The sequence below is a fragment of the Prionailurus bengalensis genome, chromosome E1 (genome assembly GCF_016509475.1).
Source record: "Prionailurus bengalensis isolate Pbe53 chromosome E1, Fcat_Pben_1.1_paternal_pri, whole genome shotgun sequence".
In the NCBI taxonomy this organism is placed as follows: Eukaryota; Metazoa; Chordata; class Mammalia; order Carnivora; family Felidae; genus Prionailurus; species Prionailurus bengalensis.
Window position 1 is genome coordinate 38,023,581 of NC_057347.1, and position 22,176 is coordinate 38,045,756.

Genomic DNA, 22,176 nt, shown 5'->3' on the forward strand with positions numbered 1-22,176 from the left:
CCGCCAGGTTTCATGAATACCTAGAGCAGTTTTTGATGTTGAACGTGATCTTTTAACCATCATTTATAACAGCTTCCTGGCCGTCTACTCAGAAGAAAATCCACAGTTTTCCTATTTCTCTATTGTTGGGCATTTTGGTAGCTTCTAATTCTTACGCTCTCATAAATACTCCTGTGATTAATTTCTTTTTTTAATGTTTATTTATTTTGAGAGAGAGAGAGAGAGAGAGAGAGCACAAGGAGGGGCAGAGAGAGATGGAGAGAAAAAATCCCAAGCAGGCTCCTCACGGTCAGTGCAGAGCCTGACGTGGGGCTCCAACTCACAAACTGTGAGATCATGACCTGAACTGAAGTCTGGACACTTAACCGACTGAATCCCCCAGGTGCCCCTCCTGTGACGAATTTATTGATGTACTTTCCGCATCCAGGACTGTTTCCCCTGCTTGAAAGCGTTTGGCACAAAGCAGTGCTTCTCAAACCTTGATGTGCATACAAATCACCCGAGAATCAAATTCTGATTCCATAGGGTCTAAGTTCCTGCGTTTCTTTTCTCTCTCTTTGTTTCTTTGTTTCTTTCTTTCTTTAAATTTTTTTAAGCAATCTACACCCAATGTGGGGCTCAAACTCATAACCCCAAAACCAAGAGTTGCATGATCCACCAACTGAGCCAGCCTGGCACCTCCCAGGTGCTGCCGATGCTACTGGTCCCCCACCATACTTTGAGTAGTGAGGATACGAGGCATAGCACCTGAAGTTTCAAGGCCAGGAAATCCTCTTTCTTTTTTTTTTTTTTTTTTTTTTTTTTTTTAATTTTTTTTTTTCAACGTTTATTTATTTTTGGGACAGAGAGAGACAGAGCATGAACAGGGGAGGGGCAGAGAGAGAGGGAGACACAGAATCGGAAACAGGCTCCAGGCTCTGAGCCATCAGCCCAGAGCCCGACGCGGGGCTCGAACTCACGGACCGCAAGATCGTGACCTGGCTGAAGTCGGGCGCTTAACCGACTGCGCCACCCAGGCGCCCCAGGAAATCCTCTTTCGTTGCTAGCATACTGGTTTTGTAGTTCCAGGTAAGATCTGAGGGGCAAGCACTACCTTCTCCACCCCCCTACCTTTCTGGTTAACCTTCTCAAGAAATTAACTCACCCGATTTTTATAACAATTCCATGAGCCATTCTCAGTCCCATCTTGTAGATGAGGAAACTGAGGGGGTGCCTGGGTGGTTCAGTCGGTTAAGCGTCTCATGAATTTGAGCCCCACGTCGGGCGCTGTGCTGACAGCTCAGAGCCTGGAGCCTGCTTCGGATTCTGTGTCTCCCTCTCTCCCTGCCCCTCCCCACTCACGTTCTGTTTCTCTCTCTCTCAAAAATAAATAAACATAAAAAAAAAAAAACACTTTTTAAAAAAAATTTTTTTTAACGTTTATTTATTTTTGAGACAGAGAGAGACAGAGCATGAACGGGGGAGGGGCAGAGAGAGAGAGAGACACAGAATCGGAAACAGGCTCCAGGCTCTGAGCCGTCAGCCCAGAGCCCGACGCGGGGCTCGAACTCACGGACCGCGAGATGGTGACCTGAGCCGAAGTTGGACGCTCAACCAACTGAGCCACCCAGGCGCCCCCAAAAACCTTTTTTTTAATAGATGAGAAAACTGAGGTTTAGAGCGATGATGTGGCAAGGATACCTAGTACGTACCGTCCCTGGGACCACAGTAGGTTGACCAGCCATCCTAGTTCACCTGGTGACTGGGACCTCCCGGGATGTTGAAAGTTCATTGCTAAAACCAAGACCGTTCTGGGAAAACCAAGATGACTGGTCACCTAGACCAGGGCCTAATTCAGAGTCAGCTAATGTTTATCATTCCTGCCCCTGTGCCAGGCCCTGAATGTAGATTCCTGTAGAACACCTTTGCAGTTACATTTAGACAACAGCATCCCCATTTGACAAGTGAGGTTAAGAAATTTGCCCAAGACAAAAACACAACCCAATTAAAAAATGGGCAAAGCAGGGGCACCTGGGTGGCTCAGTCGGTTAAGGGGCTGGCTTTTGGTTTCAGCTCAGGTCATGATCTTACGGTTCACGAGTTCAAGCCCTGCGTTGGGCTATGCACTGACAGCGTGGAGCCTGCTTGGGATTCTCTCTCCCTCTCTCTGCCCTTCTCCCGCTTGTGCCTGTGCACACACGTGCGCACAAATGCTCTCTCTCTCAAAATAAATAAATAAACTTTTTAAAAAAAGAATAATTTTTTTAAATGAGCAAAGCGGCAAAGGAGACATTTTTCCGAAGAAGATATACAAATGGACAACAAGCACGTGGAAAGATGCTTAACATCATTAGTCATTCAGGAAACACAAAGCAAAACCACGATGAGATGCCACCTCTTACGCCCCCTAGGATATTATAATTTAAAGAAAGGAAGAAAGAAAGAAAGAAAGAAAGAAAGAAAGAAAGAAAGAAAGAAGATAACAAGTGTTAGCAAGGGTGTGGAGAATTTGAAACCCTCACACATTGCTGGTGGGAATGTAAAATGGCTCAGCTACTATGGAAACCAATTTGGAGATTCCTCAAAAAAAAAACGTTAAACATAGAATTACCATTTGACCAGCAATTCCGCTCGAGGTACATGGCCCAGATAGTTGAAAACAGGTCCTCAAAGAAATACATGGCCACATGTTCACAGCAGTACTATTCACAACAGCCAAAAGGCAGAAACAGCCCAAGTGTCTACCAACAAATGAATGAATAAACAAATTATGGTCTATCTGGACAATGGAATATTATTCAGCCATAAAATAGATGTAGACGTGAAAACATCATGCTAGGTGAAGGACACCAGACACAAAAGGTCATACATCATATGATCTCATTTATATGTGAAACATCCAGAAGAGGTAAATCTATAGAAACAGAACACAGGTTGGTGGTTGTGAGGGAATGAAGGGACAGGGTTTAAATGGTACAGTAGCTCCTTTTGGGGTGATGAAACTGTTCAGGAAGTAAATAATGATTGCACAACATTGTGAATGTCTTAAATGCATTTCACTTAAAAGTGGTTGATTTTATGCTATGTAAATCTTACCTCAACAAGAAGGAAAGAAAGAAACCAACCAACCAACCAACCAACCAACCAAAAAATCTACCTAAGGGAAAGGAAAAGGGTCAACAAGACTAATCTTTGTGGGAGATGGACGTCCTGGGTCTGAGCAACCAGGATTGGTCCTTGGCACCCGTACTGAGCCCGGAAGCGGGTGGGTGGGGAGATGACAGGATCAGAGAACTCATCATGTGCCTCGCATTTTGCTCTAAATTTTGCTTTAAATCTCACCCTAATAAGATCAGTATCTACTACCCCATTTGGGAAAATTGAAACTAGTAGGGGTTTGCAGGGGCTCCCAATGCCGGGTTCATTAACTGAGGGGGTAAGCATCCAGCCCAGGGTCAGGCAGCTGGTACACGACTGGGGGCCGGGACTGCTGGACCGCTTCCACAGTGCTGGAGATGAGACGTCTGGGCTCCACACACCCCCTCCCAAACACCCCTTCTTCCTAGAAAATCTCTTTTTTTTTTTAATGTTTTTTTTTTATATTTTTGAGAGATAGAGAGAGCATGAGCAGGGGAGGGGCAGAGAGAGAGGGAGACACAGAATCGGAAGCAGGCTCCAGGCTCCGAGCTGTCAGCACAGAGCGCAGCACGGGGCTTGAATTCATAAACCACGAGATCATGACCTGAGCCAAAGTCGGACGCTGAACCGACTGAGCCACCCAGGCGCCCCTATCCTATAAAATCTCTTATCTTCTCTCTTCATGACCTTCCCCTCCCTCCAGCCACCTCACACACTACTCTCAGAATTCTCCCAGTACTGGCCTCCTCACCTCATCCCCTCCCCTGGCCCACCATAGTGTGGTCCCTCCGTGAGCACTGCTTGTTCTTCAGGCGTCTGTGCGGTGAGTCTGTCTGGGCCGTCTCCTCCAGGCCCTTCGATCTGGGGAGGAGGCCTTCTAGAAGTCTCCTTTTGGAAACTCTGTCCTTTGAGAGGTGGCAAAAACCAGGCATGTATTGCACTCGTTTGTCCCTCTTGCTGTCCACTGTCTCAGACCACATGGTGCCTGCCTGGCTGCAGGGTCCCTCAGCATTCCTGGGCCCACCATGGTGGGGAAAGAGCAGGGAAGTTTTACTTGGGCGAGAGAGAAGAGGAACTTAGGAAAGCCGGGCCATAGGGAAGCCTGGGGCGAGGGGACGGAGCTCTTCCTATCACGGAGAGACCTATTCAATTACGGGGGAACCTCCAAATCTGAATGTTCTCAAGCTTGGTTCCTCCCAAACTCTGGCCGAGATCTGAAACACAGAACCAAGAAAACCCTGCACTATGACTGGAAATCCCCAGGCTGGAAAAGGAATTTTGTCCAAGGCCTCCCCTGTCCAGCCTCTCAGAATAAACTGTGCCACAGGCCAGGGTCTCTGACTTAGCACTATGGCTCCCCCAACCCCCTCCCTACCCCCTCCGAAAACAGTTCCCAGGGTTCCAGGGCCTCAGAATTGGTCTTTGGTGGAAAATCTGTGGAAACCTGGTCCAGAAAAGAGTCCTATTTCCACTGGGACGTTGGTGGTAGTGTGGGCGTGAGAAGAAAACCTAAGGAGAGGGCTCTGGTCAGGGCCCTTGGGGCTGCCAGCTCGCCCTGGGAGGGCTGGCTGGAGGCCGCAAGGCCTCAAAGAGAGATGGTCTGAGTCGGAAGGAGCGCTGTGTGAGGTGGCCAGGCCGGGGATGTTGGGCAGAAGGGATTGAGCAGAGGACGCCCATCAGGGAGGCTGGGCAGAGGGGCTGGGCCGGAGGGGGCAAGACAGGAAGACGGTCAGAGAGACCGGGCAGGGAAGGTCTGGGATGGGGGCTGGGCAGAAGGCCCGAGCAAGAAGGGAAGCCCACGGCCAGGAGGGTGTACTGAGGAACAGCAGCAAAGGGAATGAAAGCCCACCTGCCAGGCCCTTGGCCCCTTGATATGGCCCTAGAGCAGAGGCATGAAGCAGGCTGTGATACAGAGAAGTAGCAAAATGCTTTCCTGTTGAGGCTCAAGCAAACCTTTTAAAACAGACCAAGCCAAATTAGCTGAAATATCTTCTTCCTACCACTCCCCTCTCGCCCAGCCCTTTGCCACCAAGCCATTGTCTAGATCGGGTCTCCTCCAGCCAAGCAGACCCCAGCTCTCAGGGTCACTGAGCAGAGACTCGGGAGAAGCGGGTGTCTCTGGGGCCCTCTGCTGGGCCCCTGCGTGGCTGAGGCTGCCCCACTGTCCAGGGCAGGGTGGGCACAGAGCCTGGACAGGGATGGGAGGGGGGCCTTGAGGCCTGGCTGTGCTGAAAGGGGTGGTCCTCAGTGTCCCCCGTCAAACACCTTCCCGGCGCAAGGCCTAGTGGGTTCCGGGCAGAGTTGGGAACGGAGTGGAGGCCGCCCTGAAGCCCAGTTGGGTGGCAGCTGTATGCACACATGTTCTGGTGTGTGTAAGCACTGCCGTTCTCTCACGTGTGTGGGAATCCAAGAGCCAGTAGAGTTGGAGTCCTTGGAGGCACTGAGTCCAAGGACAGACCCCAACACAATCTCTTCTCTTCTACAGTCCCGTCTTCCGAGGTCTCTGGGGATGGAGAAATCCCTACTTCCTCTGTTCCTCCAAAGGAGGAGCTCCTCCTGTGTGCCAGGCACTGACAGCCCGGTCCTCAAAGTCTCGGGTCTCGTGGTGCTTCCATTCCAGGCAGAGGACGGGCAATATAAACAAATAAATAGATAATCCGGTGCAGGAAGTGACAAGTTCTATGGGGAAAAATAGTCTATTCCCTCTGCAGCAGTCATAGCCCTGCAGCTGTTAGAACACAGCCAGAGTCAGAGCCTTCTCTAGACCAGGCTAAATGCCCACGGGCTTCTTCAACCATTCTGGACTCCCCTGGTTTCTAGATGGCCATCTCATAGGGGGCACAAGCCCTCCAGCTTTATGGTCAGGTCAGGAAATACCTCCATAGGACCTCCAGAGCCCCAGCACTGGTGCCCGGATTTCTGTGGGTTTCCGTGAACACAGCCAGCTTTCCCACCTCCACCCTTGGCAGCTACTTCACACTCCTGACTCATCCCCAGCCCACAAGCAGCGAGGAGCCCCACAACTTTTCCTCATGAAGTGCTGCTGAGCCACATCTCTCCCACCTTATTTTAAACGAAAGTGCCAGGATTTATATTTATCCTGGTAGTTTCATCTGGCGTGAAGCCGACAATCACTCAGCCTGCCAAGGCAGGCTTCCGGGTCCCAGTCTGACATCTGAACCCACTTCCAGCTAAGGTAGAAGTCTGATCCTCCCGTCTTGCCGGCAGAGCTGGGCACAGCCCCCCGGGGCAGTCAAAGGGGTTTCCTGCCAGGGGGGACCTTGCTCCTTCCCAAGGACTCTAGACGTGTGGCTGTCGAGGGGGCCACAACGTTCCCGGGATGGGGGAAGTCATGTAGTCAAGTATAGCCACGTGGTACCTGGGAAAGCTTCAGGTGCTGGTGGTCGTTCTAGTAACTGCTTTCAAAACTGGCTTGAAATATTACAGATCAGAAGTCCCCACATCTAGATGACCATCAGGATCACATGGGAACTTTTAAAGGAACAAATTCCCAGTCTCCATCTCCAACATTTCTGAACCAGTCCAGGGTGGAGCCCGAGAATTTGTGTTGTTTTTGAAGTTCTGGGGTTATTGAATCCATACCGGCTCTTAAGGATCCCCACTGCCCTTTCTGACTCCCCACAGACAATTGCTTCCAGAAGTCTGCCTCTCTGTGGCTCTCTTCTGCAAGGGCCTCTCTGCATGGACTGGGACATGGCCCTTTGACCATGGTGTCTGGCCAAGAGCAAGTATCAGTTCTTTAACTAATGGCCCAGCAAAGCTGGGGCAGGGGGGAGTGGGGAAGGGTGTCCAGGACCCCTTACACCTCTCCTGCCTCGGCCTTCCACCCCATCACCCCACCATGGCTCCTTGGTTCTAGAGGATGGAGAAGACAGGGCACAATGGGAAGTGAGTTGGGGCTTTGTTCTCTGAGGTTCTACCAGGTTCCACCTCAAAGATTAGGTGAGGCGGTGAGGCCCTGACCTCAGGTATAACGCTTAAGTTGGCACTAACAAACCCAGTCGTCAAGAGAGAGGAAATTTTAAATATACATATTTTTAAGTTTATTTATTTATGTTGAGAGAGAGAGAGAGCGCGCACATGCAGGTATGTGAGCAGGGTAGGCTGCAGAGAGAGAGGGAGAGACAGCATCCCAAGCAGGCTCTGTGCCATCAGTGCAGAGCCTGATGCAGGGCTTGATCCCACAAACCATGAGATCACGACCTGAGCCGAAATCAAGAGTCGGATGATTAACTGACGGAGCCACCCAGGCGCCCCAATGTAGAGGATATTTTAAAGCAGTATTTTAAAACAGAAATGAGTTCCAAAAAATCCACGATCAGGGCAACTGCATGGCTCGGTTGAGCGTCCGACTTCAGCTCAGGCCATAATCTCGCAGTTTGTGAGTTTGAGCCCCATGTTCGGCTCTGTGCTGACAGCTCAGTGCCTGAAGCCTGCTTCCGATTCTGTCTCCGTCTCTCTCACTCTGCCCCTCCCCTCACTACACACTGTCTCTCTGTCTCTCAAATATAAACATTAAAAAAACATTTTTTTAATCCATGGTGAACAAAATATCAAAATTATAAATAAAGACAGGATCAGTAATAGTGCCAAGCCTTACGGGAGCCTGAAGTAAAAGGAAAACTAAGTCACAGAAACAATGATGCAGGAGGAGGGAGAGTTTAGAGCATTTATGACTCCGCTCCCTTCCTACCAGGCTGCAAGTTGGCTCTGGTCCCTCTTCAGTCCCCACTGCCACAGCTCTTGGAAGCAGACCCTCTTGCAGAGACAGTCACAGCTCTCGCTGGTTTGGGTAACCACCCTCCCTGCCAGCATAAGTGTAGACGTCTTAACGGCTCCTGCTGCTCTTCCTAAGACACTTTACCATCCCCTGCTGTTTTCTTCACCCTGCCCACTCCTGGGTAAACTGTCCCTGCATTCAACTCCCCCACTAGAAAGCAAGACAGAAAAACAAAGTCAAAAGACAGGAGGGAAGGAAGGAAGAGAGGGAGGGAGGGAGGGAGGGAGGGAGGAAGGGAGGAAGGAAGGAAGGGGAAGGAGGAAAGGAAGGGGGAAGGAGGGAAGGAAGGAAGGAAGGAAGGAAGGAAGGAAGGAAGGAAGGAAGGAGGAAAGGAAAGGAGGAAGGAGGGAAGGAAGGAAGGAAGGAAGGAGGAAGGGAAAGAAAGGAGGAAGGAGGGAAGGAAAGGGGGAGGAAGGAAGGAAGGAAGGAAGGAAGGAGCAGGAAAAAAAAATATTTAAAATTTTAAACTATCCTAAGACAGAAAAGATCTTACATCCATGACACAAGAACAGAATGCCTTTTTTTTTCCCTAAGGAAAGAAATAATCGGAAAATAATAAAGAGCTCTTAGAAGTTAAAAATATGATCATAGAAAAAAGAATCAGTAACATTCAGAAAATAAAGTTGAGAAAAGCCTCCCAGAAAATGGACCAAAACCAACAAGCAAACCCTGCAAATATACAACAGAAAAGAGAAGTTCAGTGATCGATCCCTGAGATGAACGTTGAATCAAGGAGCCCTACAGAAAGAAGGAAATAGGCAGAGAGAAGATTGTCAAAGAAATAAAACAGGAGGACTTGTCAGAACTGGTGGGTGTAAGTCCCAGAGTCAGAGCACATCACTGCACTTCCAGAATGTGCGGGTTACACCCCAAGAGCTTCCAGAGCGGGGAGGGAGCACATATAAACACCAAGAGTAAGAAGGACATCAAACCTCTCAACAGTGACACTGGAAGCCAGAAGATGCCTGCAAACCTCTGAAGGAAAATTATTTTTAATCTAGAATTCTATATTCAGCCAGACCATCAATCAAGTGTAAGCATAGAATAAAGGCATTTTGGGGGCACCCGGGTGGCTCAGCCAGTTAAATGTCTGACTTCAGCTCAGGTCGTGATCTCACGGTTCGTGGGTTCCAGCCCCGTGTCAAGCTCTGTGCTGACAGCTCAAGAGCCCGGAGCCTGCTTCGGATTCTGTGTCTCCCTCTGTCTCTGCCCCGCCCCCAATTGTGCTCTGTCTCTCTCAAAAATAAATAAACATTTAAATAACTCAAAATAAAAGAAAAATATGTTTTTTAAAAAAGGCATTTTCAGATACGTGAGTTTTCTAAAGAACGTTCCCTCCTGTGTAACCTTTCTCAGGAAGCTAAGCAAACAAGGGGGGCAAGCAGGAAAGATTGAGAGAATAGGGCACCCAACACAGGAGACAGATAAGGGGGTTCCAACCTTGGAGGAGAGGGAGGTCCCACAATGACCGTGGGGTGGGCAGGTGGGCAAGCAGCCAGCCCAGGTTGGAGCAGGACAACAGGAGAGAGGTTTCTGGGGGGTGGGGGTGGGGGGGGTGGGGGGAAGGACAGGTTGTACCACACCAAAAACTCTATTTGAAGCCAGTAGATATATAAGAATATATAGATAGCTATGGTAAGTACAGAAAAGTAAACAAACAGGGGTTGGGGCAAGGATCCAGGAAAAAGAAAAACTGTACAAGAAAGTCAACAATAATATTACCCTGCTTGGATTAGTGGTGAACAATATTTACACGATTATCATGATATAAAGCAGAGCAGAGATTTAACAAAAACACTGGCAGGAGAATGACGGTCGAGGGAGTGCATAAAAGGCAAATTTTCATCTACACAACAGGTAGTCAACAGACAATGTCTAAGGGAATTAATCAAGAGGCGGCAGCGTGAGCAAATTACTTAGAAATACGGTGGTAACCCACCGTATAGTGTACATAATATACAAAAACCGTCAGACGCAGGTGCAAACACACGCACACGTGACGACAGATTCACCCCCAGACACAGAGGCCCCCGTCGGCCTCCCAGAAAGCCCGCTGGAGAGCAGGGCCACACGCTGCAAGGACAGCACCTCCTCTGGGCCTTGACTCTCCTAGCCCGGATGCACCACCCCCAGAACTGCCCCAGGCAGGCGTTTCCTTCTCTCGCTAATTGTCTTCTCTACTCAGTGCCCTGCCCTGAGGCTAAGCAGCTTGAGCCTCTTTGGCCGTTAACCCTTTGGGGCTACAGGGTCTGTAAATGGTGCAGGAGTGAGAAGGGAGAGGGGCCTGAGCGGGCAGCTAGATGCGACCAATAACGCCACCTTCATTCAGCGTTTAGTGGAGGCCTCGGGCCACGCAAGAACCCACGGCCAGGAAGCCTGTGCACATGCTGTGCATCCTTGAGCAAGTCACCTCACCTCCCTGGGTGCACGAGGAGGTGGGCGATCTATGAACCCCTGAGATGTGAAGATTTAACGTCCCAGGCTGGGCCCGGCTCTCATCCCCTCCCCTGGGATCCCTCTCTCCATGCCGACAACCAAGGCCAATCCCAAAGGATATGTGATTTGCAGGGCTGACAAGTTTACTCAGGGCACCTGGGGAGTCCCTCACCGCCACTTCCCTCCCCTTCCATGTTCCTCCAGCACTCACCACCACCCTGGTCCCGTTATCTGGCAGTGTGTCAATGGCCAGGGTGCCCCCACCCGGGTCTTGGCTCAGCTGGGTCCTGTCCGACTCTGATGCCTGCCCGGGGCTCTCTCGGGCTCTCCGACTCCATCCCTGCGTGATCCGCTTGGCAGCCCGCCCAGAGCCTCCGCCTGCATCCCGACCTGGGAGAAGGAGACAGTAAGCTGAGTCCCGGCAGTCCAGAGTGAAGGTCCAAGCAGGGGAGCAGCCCATTTACTCTGCAGAGGCCCCAGCACCACGCCATCACTGACCGTGGGGACAGCTGCCAGGGCAGGAGACACCCATTGTGCACTGAGCGCCACGTGTCGCCTCCGTGCCACACACTCTGCACACAGCACACCGTTAGACCTCACCCAGCCCTCTGCGGGAGATAGGATGCTCTCCATTTTGCAGACAGGAATCAAGGGCTCACAGAGGTTAAAGAGAGTCACCTGTTGGGTTAGGGAGGGAGATAAGTTCCAAATGTCCAAAGGGGTAATTATTCCCAACCTCTGCTGCACACAGAATCATTGGAGGAGCTTTAACAATTCCTACTGTCTGGTTCCCACCCCAGAGATCCTGATATAATTGTTCTGTGGTGTGGCCTGGGCATTAGGATTCTTAAATAATCCCCAGGGGAGCTTTTGGGAAGCCCTGAACCTAACTCTGTAGACAAGGGTGAGCACCTTTGCTCTGGAACATTCCAAACCAGTTCCTGATTTCTCTGCCAGAAATGGCGCATAAGCTCATCTTCCAGGAGACTCCAGGGACTAGAAGTCAGAGAGTAGAGTTCTTTGAGTTCAGGGCTTCTCAACATTAGCACCATTGACATTCTGGACTGGAGAATTCTTGGCTGTGGAGGCTGTCCTGAGCATTGTCACATGTTCAGCAGCATCCCCGGCCTCTGCCCAACTAGATTCCAGTAGCACCTCCTCCCAGACTGTGACAATCAAAGATGTCTCCATAGCGGGGACCACTGTGTAGTCCTGTGACTACCTGCAAACACCTTGGGCAAGTCCCTTTCCCCATAAAACATGGAGCTTAGCCTCCATCAAAGATGGCAAATGGGTTTCATCTCAAAAGCCATCTCCAATCAATTAGTGACAGCCAGGAGTGCTCTAATCGAGACAAACCCTGAAGCCCCATCAGCGTTTAGCAGGAAAGATTGTCACGATCAATTAACGATGTTTGCCAGGGCCCAGGATGGGGAAGTGGCCGCACTGGCCATTCAGCAGCCATTCCTAGACTCGGTGTTCTCTGTCCCGTCTAGGTCATTACCTTTATTCCGAATGGCACAGAAACCATGCTTTTCCTTTTTAGAAAGATTTGTGCCCCTAAAGATGTGTCTTATATTGTCACTGCAATTGTCACACCTACCCTGGACGTGTGTATGGGACACAGGTCACCAGAGAGGTGGGTCTGATATTTCCTGTGATATTCATCGATTTCAGGCCGACCCTGTGTCCGATGCCCTTGTCCGCCACTCCCTAGAGCTTCTGGATGTAACCCTCTTTCCTAGAGCACCCACTGGTGTAACTACATGTCTGTCCCTCTGCAGACGAGCTCCCCCAGGACTCTCCCCACCTCCTGCAAATGTGCATTCTCAGTGTCTAGCAAACAGTAGGTGCCCAATCACTGTACCATTGAGGACGCGATAGTGGAGGTAACTCTTGGGAGCCTGCAAGGACAGAGGTTGAGACAAGGCTTGGCCAGCACCAGGCCTGGGGCTGGGGCCAGGACTCTGCTGTGGGGCCCCGGTTTGTCATTAGACATTTCATCCAATTAAGTCATTCTTGGCTGCTGGTGCTTGCTGGACCCTTGCCGGCCCTCTCTCACTTCTCTGCCCCTAATCGCAACCAGATGCTCTGGAGGAGGTGGGGAGTGGGGCGGCCCCCAGGCCCCTTCCCCAGGTTGCCCACTGGCTGAGACGGGCCTAAGCCCAGGGCTGGGAAGGCAGCCTGCCATTGGCTCAGACCCCAAGCCAAGGCTGTCTTGCCCCTCTCGGGTGGGGCCCACAGCTGCTTCTGGAGATAGAACGGTTTGTGCCGGGCTGCTCTGCCCAGCTCCCCGGGTCCTCCTGCAAGCAGCCCTCGGGCCTGGGCTGGAGCCAGAACAGGAAAGGAACGTGTGCAGAGCCAAGCAGAAGGGCTTAGCCGGCCTGGAAAGGGATGCTAGAGGTCTGCACACTTCACAATCCTGCAACTGAGACAGGAGGGTGCCTGCGACGTGGGGGCCCAAGGCCTGAGAAGAGGGCTGGGAAGGGGGGCCCAGCCAAGATGAGGGGTCAGGGAAGGGACACCCGCACCCAGAAGCTGTTTGACCTTGGACCCATCTGCTTACCTCTCTGAGCCTCAATTCCCTCATCACTAAAATGGGGGTGACAATCATGTCTACAGGGCAGGCTGCCATGAGCATCAAGTGAAAAACAAATGAGAAGGCTTTAGAATTAGAGGGTTCAGGGCCAAGGTCAGAGGCAAAGAGTCCACTAAGACGGGCAGGGAAGGGGATGGAGAGGGAGACGGCCCGGGAACCTGCCCTACCCTGGCCCGGCCCTGAGTCTGACCCTCTCGGCCCCCACGACATCTGTCTCCCTGCCACTCTTCCCCCTCCCAATTGGCGAGGACAGGACATCACCCCCTCAGCTTGTGGAAGGAGCCAACGCAGCTGGTTGCTCACGTGTGTCTGCGTGTAGGGACCCACGTGCCTGTGCACACGCAGACTTGCCTGAAGGTCCGGGCCGTCCCCCCTGCATGCTCACACATGTGTTGCACACTCTTCCAACCCTCGGCCACTCTCTGCTCTACCTTCTGTCCCGCATCGGACAGCTTCACCTTCCCAGCACCCACGCCACGTGAGTGCGCCTGCCCGTGAGTGACGGCGAGAAGCTCCCGGAGATCACGCTGTTCTTTATTCATCCACGCGTTCACCCATGGCCCCAAGCAGCATGCTGTCACAGCGGCAATAGGAAGAATAAAAATGACAGCTAACTTTTCGAAAATGCTCACTCTTTGCTTTAAAACACATTAACTCGGGGCGCCTGGGTGGCGCAGTCGGTTAAGCGTCCGACTTCAGCCAGGTCACGATCTCGCGGTCCGTGAGTTCGAGCCCCGCGTCGGGCTCTGGGCTGATGGCTCGGAGCCTGGAGCCTGTTTCCGATTCTGTGTCTCCCTCTCTCTCTGCCCCTCCCCCGTTCATGCTCTGTCTCTCTCTGTCCCAAAAATAAAAATAAAAAAAAAAAAAAAAAAAAAAAAAAAAACACATTAACTCATTTAATCCTCCCAATAACCCCTTGAGAGCGGTGCTAGTTTTAGATCTATTTTACGAATTGGGAACTGAGACACAGAGATGTTAAGGAATCTCCCCAGGTCACACAACGAGTCCATGGCGAGGTTGGCACACAGGGCAGGTTGACCTTAGGGTCTGCTCAGGCCACAGAAAGCATAACAAGAAGTGCCCAGCGACCCCAGGCTATTTCCTAAGGTGCAGGGGCAGCCCAGGGAAGGACAGGCGTGTGGGCTGGGCTTCCTGGGGACCACCGGGCCTGAATTTTGGAGCTGCCCTGGGAGACTGTGTCCCCTGGCATGCAGGAGGGCGGCCCAGCAGCAGTAGAACCCCAGGTCTCTCCACGTGCCACTGTCCTGCTCTGGCACAAGAAACCACGGGCTGACTTCAGGAGGCCACGCCATGCCACCCCAGTGCCTGGCCAAGCCACCCTCGTCCCACCCGTCACCCAAGCTCGCCATTCCAGCCCCACGGCCACAGCCTCCGCCCTTAATGCCCTCCAACTAGTCTCTCACACTCTCTCCAGGGCATTCTTTCTAGAGGACACACGTGATTCCATTTCTCCCATGCGTCCAGCTCTCCAGAGCCCTCCAGCTGAAGGCCCTTCCTGACCGGATCCCTCCTCTCTCCTCCGCCCTCCTGTCTCCCTAAAGCCCTCGCCAGGACCCAGCCCTGCTCTCTCTGGCCACAGGGCCTCACACACGTGGCTTTCCCAGCCGGAACCACTCTGCTCCATAAATGAACCCTTCTTCTGATGACCTTTTGCTCATCTTTCAAGTCCCATAAGATGTCATCTCTCCCCAAAGCATCCCCTGACATCTCTCCTCCTCACCCCAAATGTTACATGCATCATCCCGGCCCCGATCCCAACATGTTGTGACTGTCTGCGCATCTGCAGGCTCTAGGTACCTGATACAGAGCAAAGGCTTAGAAAGTACATATAGATGAAGGAAGGAAGGAAGGAAGGAAGGAAGGAAGGAAAGAAAGAAAGAAAGAAAGAAAGAAAGAAAGAAAGAAAGAAAGAAAGAAAGAAAGAAAGAAAGAAAGAAAGAAAAGAAAAGAAAAGAAAAAGAAAGAAAGGAAGGAAGGAAGGAGGGAGGGAAGGAGGAAAGAGAGGGAGGGAAGGAAGGGGAGGGGGATCTTTAAATGCCTTGGTTACTTGAGATCCGCAAGGCTCAGAAAACCCTTCCCCTGGGGCACAGGCCCACTGGAAACCCTCACTGCAATACCACAGCAATAAAGGAGCACAGGTTTGGAATCACACAAACTTGAAGTTGAACCCTGAATCTGCTACTTACTGACTGTGATGCTGAACAAATTACCTAATCCCTCTAAACCTCAGCTTCCTTATCTGTAAAAGGGGAATGATAAAACCTACACTTGGAGTCTTTAACAAAATACTATACACAAAGCACCCAGCAAAGTTCCCCTGCCTTCCCTGGGTTTTACGTGAGAACCAACTTTCCAAGGAACTTGAGAGAGTCTCCAGACTCTGAGCTGAAATCTGGTGCCCTAGTTACGAAGCCCCCAGTCGCATCCTCTTGCTGGGAAACCCACTGAGGCTCCCACCGTGGACCTTCCCCTGGGGAGAGGGAAGGAGGCACAAGGGATTAGCAGGAAGGGACTACCAAGTAGTCAGAGAAGAACGGGAGAGCAGAGGAGTGTGAGTTTCTCTCGAAGGGAGAGTCTGGGGTCCGTGACCACCTCTGATTCACTCACTCATTCAATACACACTCACTGAGACCCTACTGTGTGCCAGGCACTGCACTGGGTGCTGGGGCAACAAGAGGGAACGGGCAGAGACAGCCCCTGTGCCCGTGAAAATTCTAGTTGGAAAAGACTCCTGCAAAATGAAGAGTGTGGTGAACAAGAGAGCGTGCGGTGGGGACGGGTGCTCTAAGACAGACGGAAGTGTTGGGCTTTATTTCTACCCTGGGCAGCGCCATCACGGTGGGCCTCTGTGTGGAAGAGGAGGTGGCCCTTGAGCTGAGACCTGGATGAAGAGAAGCCCGTGTTACTTGAGGACCAGAGGGGACACAGCCTGGATGTGTTGAGGGATGGACCTGGGGAGCGTGAGAGCAGGTGCCGGGATGGGGGCCGGGGTGGGGAGGCTATCCACTCTAAGAAATTTGGGCTTTAAGGCAATACAATCCAAGCTCTTATTTATTAATGTTTTCCTGAGAAATGGAAATTTTTCCCAATTGGAAAAAAAAAACAGAAATCTGGACTTTAGTCTCAGTTTGTTTGGAAGTGTCTGGTGGCAAGAAGGAGGTTGGAAGCAGAATCATGGTTATAAGGGGCCCTAGACACAATCTGGCCCAAACCCCGTTTTATAAAAGAGGAAACCAAGGTGCAGAGAAAGGAGGAAGTGGCCAGGATCACCAGGGATTGGGGTTGGGCCTGATCTCCCGACTCCCAGACCAAAGACATGCCCTCCAGCTGCCTCTTCTCGCTATAGCTGTTTTAGGCAGCGCTGGTCCCACTGGGGCCCAACCCTGCTGCCCTTGCCAGTGCCTCCTAAGGCCATCTTCCTGTCTGTCCCCCTCTAGTGGTCTTCCCTCCCCTCCTGACTATATCTTTGGGTTATTCATCTTTCTCCTGCTTCCATTCTAATGATGGATGGAGTTTCAAGGCTCCACCAAACAAGCCAACCCATCAAGAGGGAGGGGAGACCGCAGCTCCCTCCTGAGGGCCCCCTGCCCACAGAGCTTGGAGCCTTGGGGCTGGATGATGCCCCTTCACATCCAGCTCCCCGCTGCCCTTTCACCAGGCCCCAGGGCTCCGCCACTGATCTGAGCCAGGCTGTCCCTCCTTAGAGGCCTCCCCTAGAATATCCACCCCTCCACCTCTTCCTCCAGCAGACAACGCCCCCTACCTCCACACAGACCTTTCCTCCAATCCAGCCGGGCCTGGTGAAAAAAACCGCTGGGCCGAGAGTCAATAGCTGCCCCCTCTGGCTTCCTAGAGCTTCCTTAAGTCCAACCCATCTCTCCTGCTGCAGAGAAAGTCCATTTTTTCCTGGCTGAATCTCTGGCAAAGCTGAGAAGACAGGGTGTCCTCTACTTAGAGATTTGAATTAAGTCTCTGCCTGCCCCCCCTCTTCCTGACCTCCCCAGGTATCTACGACCCCAACCCGACTCTGAGGAGGCAGCCCTCAGCCAGGCCCCAGTCTGGCCACCATCCCCCAGCACATGCTTGTTACCTCTCAATTCCCCTTCCCCAACCGTCTCCACAGTTCTCCCAACTCAGCCAGGGGTCCAGGGCCCACCCCCCTCATCAACCCAGTCACATCCTGGGTTCAAAAGATCCCACCAGGTTTGGGGCTGCAAAGGACTTCAAAAACTGACCTGTCCAACCTCTTCCTTTTTAATATCGATTTTTTGAATTATCAATTACCCACACATGTCACAACAAATCTGAAAGGGAACGACAGTCATAAAAAAGAAAAAAAAAAAATCTCTCGGAATCCCACCACCAAGAGGTAAAGATTTTGCTCACAGCCTCCCTTTATAAGTGGAGAAACAGGCCCAGAGAAGGAAAGTAACTTGTTCAAGGTCACACAGCAAGTGAGATGTTGGGACAAGAAGCCAAGTCTCTGGCCCTTGTCTGTGTGGTCTCCCTGAAACCTGGTGGTTCTGAACCAACAGCCTCTTGCCACATCAGCTTCCACTGCTCTCTGCCCACATTTCCACCACCAGTACCCTTTCCCACCTTCCTTCTCAACAGGGACCCAAACTTGTCTCAGCTACATACAAGGACCATTAAAGTCAAGAACGCTGTCACTGATGCTGTGCCTGATGTAGCACAGCTCAGAGACAAAGCAGCCCCAACTACAGCGTCTCCCGGACAACCTCGTGCCACTGCTCTGTCCCATTTAAAGGACACCTATGTCAGTGAGGCATAAAGCTCTGTCTTCCCAATTCCCTCTGTCAAGAGGCTGGACTGCAAATCACCCGCCTCCCCAACCCCAGAGAAGGTCTGGGTGCCTGAGGAGAAAGGAGGGGCATGTAAAATTGCAAGCTGAAAAAATGGTTCTTTTATAATATGAGAGACTCAAGGTAGACCTCAGAAAGGACTTCCAGGTGGGAGAGACGATTGTGGAGAACGGTGTAGGGGAGAGGAGTGTCCAAATAGGAGCCCCCCACTATCCAGAGCAACTAATGGCCAGAGTCCACAAGGACAGTGCAGCAAGAGTGACAGGGGGACCCTGGAGGCTGGGGAAGGGGGGAGCAGCAAGTTGCTTCTTCGTGGGCCCAGGACTGTTCTCCAGGCTCCAAGCAGGGAGACGAAGCCTGCTAGCAGGCCAGGCTGCTACAGAGCTTCCTCTGGGAGAGATGCTGGGTCTCCACCATTCCCCTGATTGCTCCCACCCAGCCCCCAAATCCGACTCAGACCCAACCTGGGTCAGCTTGGGGGTGGGGGTGGGGGGGCGGTGGGGCACAGAAGAGAAAGAGGAGGCAAAGCTGGGGCAGGAGGCACCCCAGGCTCCCCATCTCATCAGATTCATCCTTCTTCAGTGTGACCAGGGGTCTCTACGACTCCCCCACTGTCCCCTTTGGGGCCAGAGTCACTGCCTTATGTAGCCCCCTCTACTGGGGTCCCTCCAGTGTCCTTCCAGGAGGAAAGAAGTGGGGGGGTATCAGTGTCTGCCGCCTTTACTCTCACTCACGCATGTGTTTAAAGAAAGTGAGTGGGTGTCTGTCCACCTGCCACAGCCCACAGAGCTCTTGGCCCTCCGCGGACAGTGCCCCCCCCCCCCACCTCCAGCCCGACATCTCCAGCCGGTGGGTACTTGCTCGTGCCCACGCCTGCCTGACTGCCCCCTCCCCGGCCCCGGCCCACCCTCCTCCCCCCCACCAACTCCGGCCAGTCCTACCTGCTCCGGACGGGGGGCTCAGCGCCCGGGCAGCCTCCCTGAGCACCAGCACCAGGAGCCAGAGCTCTGCCCGCATGGTGGGTGTCGGGACCCGCCCCCGGCCCGCTGCGGCCCGGGCCCCGGCGAGGGAGGGGCCGGGCTCGCGCGGCGCGGTCCCCGGGGCTGGCGGGCGGAGGAGTGGGCGGCGAGGCGGCGGCGGAGCGCGGGGCCCGGCGGGGCGGCGGGAGCGGGCGCGGGCGCGGGCGCGGGCGGGCGGCGAGCGAGCAGAGCGGCGGCCTCCCCGGAGCGCGGAAGGGGAGGGGGCGGGGCGGGGGGGCGCGGCGCCTCCCGAGCGCTCCCGGAGTCTTCCCGGGTCCTCCCAGCCCTCCCGGAGCGCTCCGACGGCGGTTGGGAGGGGGCGGGGGGGGGGGTGCTGGGGGCGGAGTAGGGGACGGGGCGGGGGACCCTGGGCTGGGAGAAGCCCTGGAGAGCAGCCGCGGCACCCCACCCCGCACCTTAGCTCCTGCCTCCCTTCCCCTCCTTCACTCCCGTGGGAAAGCCGGGGAGACAAAACCCTGGTGGGGGGTGCACACTCCAGGAAGGGACAGGCCGCCTCTCTCCTCGGACGATGGGCTCCTGCCATAGCGACCCCCCAAGCTCTACCAGGCTTCCCGACTTTCTGGGCTGTTCCTCAGAGTTCTGTGGCTTTCTGATGCCCATCCCCACCCCAGGAATCTCCCCTTGCAGCAGAGACCCCCCAGCTTCTCTCACCAGTACAGGCCCGAATTCCACCCACCGACCCCGTGGCTCCTTTCTTTTTTTCCCGTCACTCCCCATTTCCAGCACCGTCTTGCCCACCAGCCCAGCAGACACGGGGGCGGGGGGGCTGGGGTGAAGGGGGCCTGGCTCACACCTACTTTAAAATAGCCTGCACCTCCCCTCACCCCCCGGCCAGAAGGTAGCCGAAGCCACCCTTCTCTTTGGGGACTCCAGGCCTGCTCAGGGTCCCAATCAATCTTCGAAGCCAGCCCCACAGCAAGAAGACGTCTCACCCCACCTGCCACCACCTTATGACAGACTCTGGGGATAGATCACCTTTTTTTTTTTTTTTTTTTTCTTCCAGGACAGAATAAAAATACCCGCAATTTAGGAGATTTAATAGACGGCAGGGAATCAGGTCAGGACACGGAATTGTCTCTTCCCTCCCCTGACCTACTTTGTGCGATACCAAGGAGCTGGAGCACCTGGGGGGCGGGGGGGTGGCTGGGGGGGGGGCGAGTGAGGGGTAAGGGGCTTCTGGCTTCTTCTGGGGCTGGGGCCTAGGGACTGGACAATCGCGGACAGGTAGGGTATGGACTCTGAGTGCCCTTGGGGGAATTCCCCAGGAAGAGGGATACGCGTGGGGACAGGAGAAGGAGCAGCATGGGCTGGAAGAGGGGTGTTCCCTGACAGGCCAAAGGAAGGACCTGAGAAGGAAACAAGAACTAAAAGACCCCCTAATCCCTCAGAATCCCAGTTCCTCCCTCCTCTGGATTCAGGGTCCCAGAAACAACTTCCTCCAGCCCTGAACTCTTTAATCCCTTACAATGGGACAAGGCAAGGCCTGTCTATAAGTTCTTCTCGTTGTCTAATTCAAATCCCAATTTTGCCCACTCTCAAAGGAGAATAGGCATCCGCCTCCAGCTGTGGCTTCTTGCTGCCCTCTAGTGGCCACATGGAGAGACGCGGTCTATCTTACAAGGTCTCTTTTACGGGCTCAGGCTGAAAACAGCAGCTTGGAAATAATTAGAAGCAAGGGACGTAAATTTTTTTAATGTAAGCCTCAGGATCTTGAGTGTACATCAAAATCACCTGGAGGGCTTATTAAAACACAAATTTCTGGACGCCACTCCCAAGTTTCTAATTCAATAGTTCTCAGAAAAAGCGAGAATCTGCATTTCTAACACGCCTCCAGGTGGTGGTGCTGGTCCGGGGAGCACATTTTAAGAACCATAACTTGAGAATTCCCGCTTCTTGCAGGCTCTCGTCTTTCTTGCACCAATTGTCGTCTCCCCAAAAGAGGGGTAGCGAAGGAAATGTCAACATGAAATTGTGGACGGGGGGAAACTTTAAATAAAAACGCGCCTGGACACCGTGGTCCACGAAAACTGATCCCAAGGGGGCACCCGGATTTGAACCGGGGACCTCTTGATCTGCAGTCAAATGCTCTACCACTGAGCTATACCCCCTCTGCTGACGGCACGGCGCGGTAGCCTCTTAGTGCTTCTGCTGCGCAGGCGCTTTGACGGATTTGCGAAAAGTGGAGTCCGACGTTTCCAAAAATTGGGAATGATCTCAATCTCAAAAGATTACTCTCCTGAGCGCAGAACTTGTTTCCCGAAAATGCAGTTTGGGAATGTGGGAGGAGAAAGCCCTCGAGATCATTCGAGAGCCCTCGATTCGGAGACATTCTCTTGCGCGGGGTTCCCAGTTCCCTGCCCTGCTAGAGCTCCTTTATTGCTTCTTGGCGCCCCTCTTTCCGTCCCGCACGCTCAGGCGCGCTTCTCTGGGCCTTCCTTCCCCAGCCCAAGGCTGGCCCTTAGATACTCGGCCTCCCTCCCCAGGAAAAGCCGTCGGGTCACTGGCCAAGCGGACCTGGGAGTGGGACCGCCTCAGCCGTAGCACTACCGAAGTGGGTCGTCTGTATCGTCCACCTAGGGTTAGCCCGGAGCTCCTTGCCCTCGCACTGCATCGCTCTAGTCGACACACGCGACCTGAGTGCGTGGATCTGCGGGGCGGGACTCCACCCTGGCCTTCCTGCAAAAGCAGGTAACAGGGCCCTGAGTTGCATCCCCTCTCCCTTGCTAGGGCACTTTGAGAAGTGGACTGCGGGACAAAGAAAACACGAAAAGGCTGGAGCAGAGAGGGGGCACCCGGATTTGAACCGGGGACCTCTTGATCTGCAGTCAAATGCTCTACCACTGAGCTATACCCCCAACACGCCGCTGGCCTCTTCTTAGACTAGATTTCTGTAGTATAAGAAAATATTAAATTACGCTGTTACCTGAGAGCTGTGCCAAAACGATCTAATGGAAAAAGCAGGATCTGAATGGGGATGGCTAGGATTGCTGAGTTCTTCCTCCACAATCACGCCTCAGGAAAACCACAGGGTTAAGGAATCCTGGGACCTCTGCAACTGTGTCCTGACTGCCCCGGAGATGTCCACTGCCTGACTTGGGAAGGAGAGAGACCCACAGGTTCCAGGACCATCCCAGGTCTTATGGGGTAACGACGCTGCTCCCTGCATACAGATGGACAGCCTGGGTTTCCATCCTGTCTTCAGCTCTACCGAGATCGGACTGCTGGGCTTTTCTAATCCCTAAGGGCCTCTACTTCCCTCCTCCATGAGTCAGCATCAAGCCACTCCACCCCCAGCCCCAGGTACAGCCGAAAGCTCCCAGTCCTGGCAAGCCAAGTGTC

At 53.1% G+C, this 22,176-nt stretch overlaps 1 protein-coding gene and 2 non-coding genes across 5 annotated transcripts in view; all 3 read right to left on the minus strand.

Annotated features, from left to right (window-relative positions):
* PLXDC1 (plexin domain containing 1) overlaps positions 1-18,917 on the minus strand; it is a 62,348-nt gene extending 43,431 nt beyond the window's left edge. For 2 of the 3 annotated variants that reach the window (XM_043584274.1, XM_043584273.1), the window contains exons 1-2: positions 18,739-18,913; positions 10,566-10,744 (exon numbers count right to left, since the gene is read on the minus strand). In XM_043584274.1, the coding sequence (XP_043440209.1) occupies positions 10,566-10,744; positions 18,739-18,814 (255 nt within the window). In that variant the 5' untranslated portion in view covers positions 18,815-18,913. Of the gene's footprint in view, positions 1-10,565; positions 10,745-18,738 lie in introns of all 3 variants that reach the window. The other variant, XM_043584275.1, reaches the window with a different exon arrangement.
* Positions 18,918-20,873: 1,956 nt separating this feature from the next.
* Positions 20,874-20,945, minus strand: TRNAC-GCA. The gene has a single exon. It is a non-coding gene; the product is annotated as a tRNA-Cys (tRNA).
* A 675-nt stretch (positions 20,946-21,620) lies between these two features.
* Positions 21,621-21,692, minus strand: TRNAC-GCA. The gene has a single exon. It is a non-coding gene; the product is annotated as a tRNA-Cys (tRNA).
* Between the last annotated feature and the right edge of the window lie 484 nt (positions 21,693-22,176).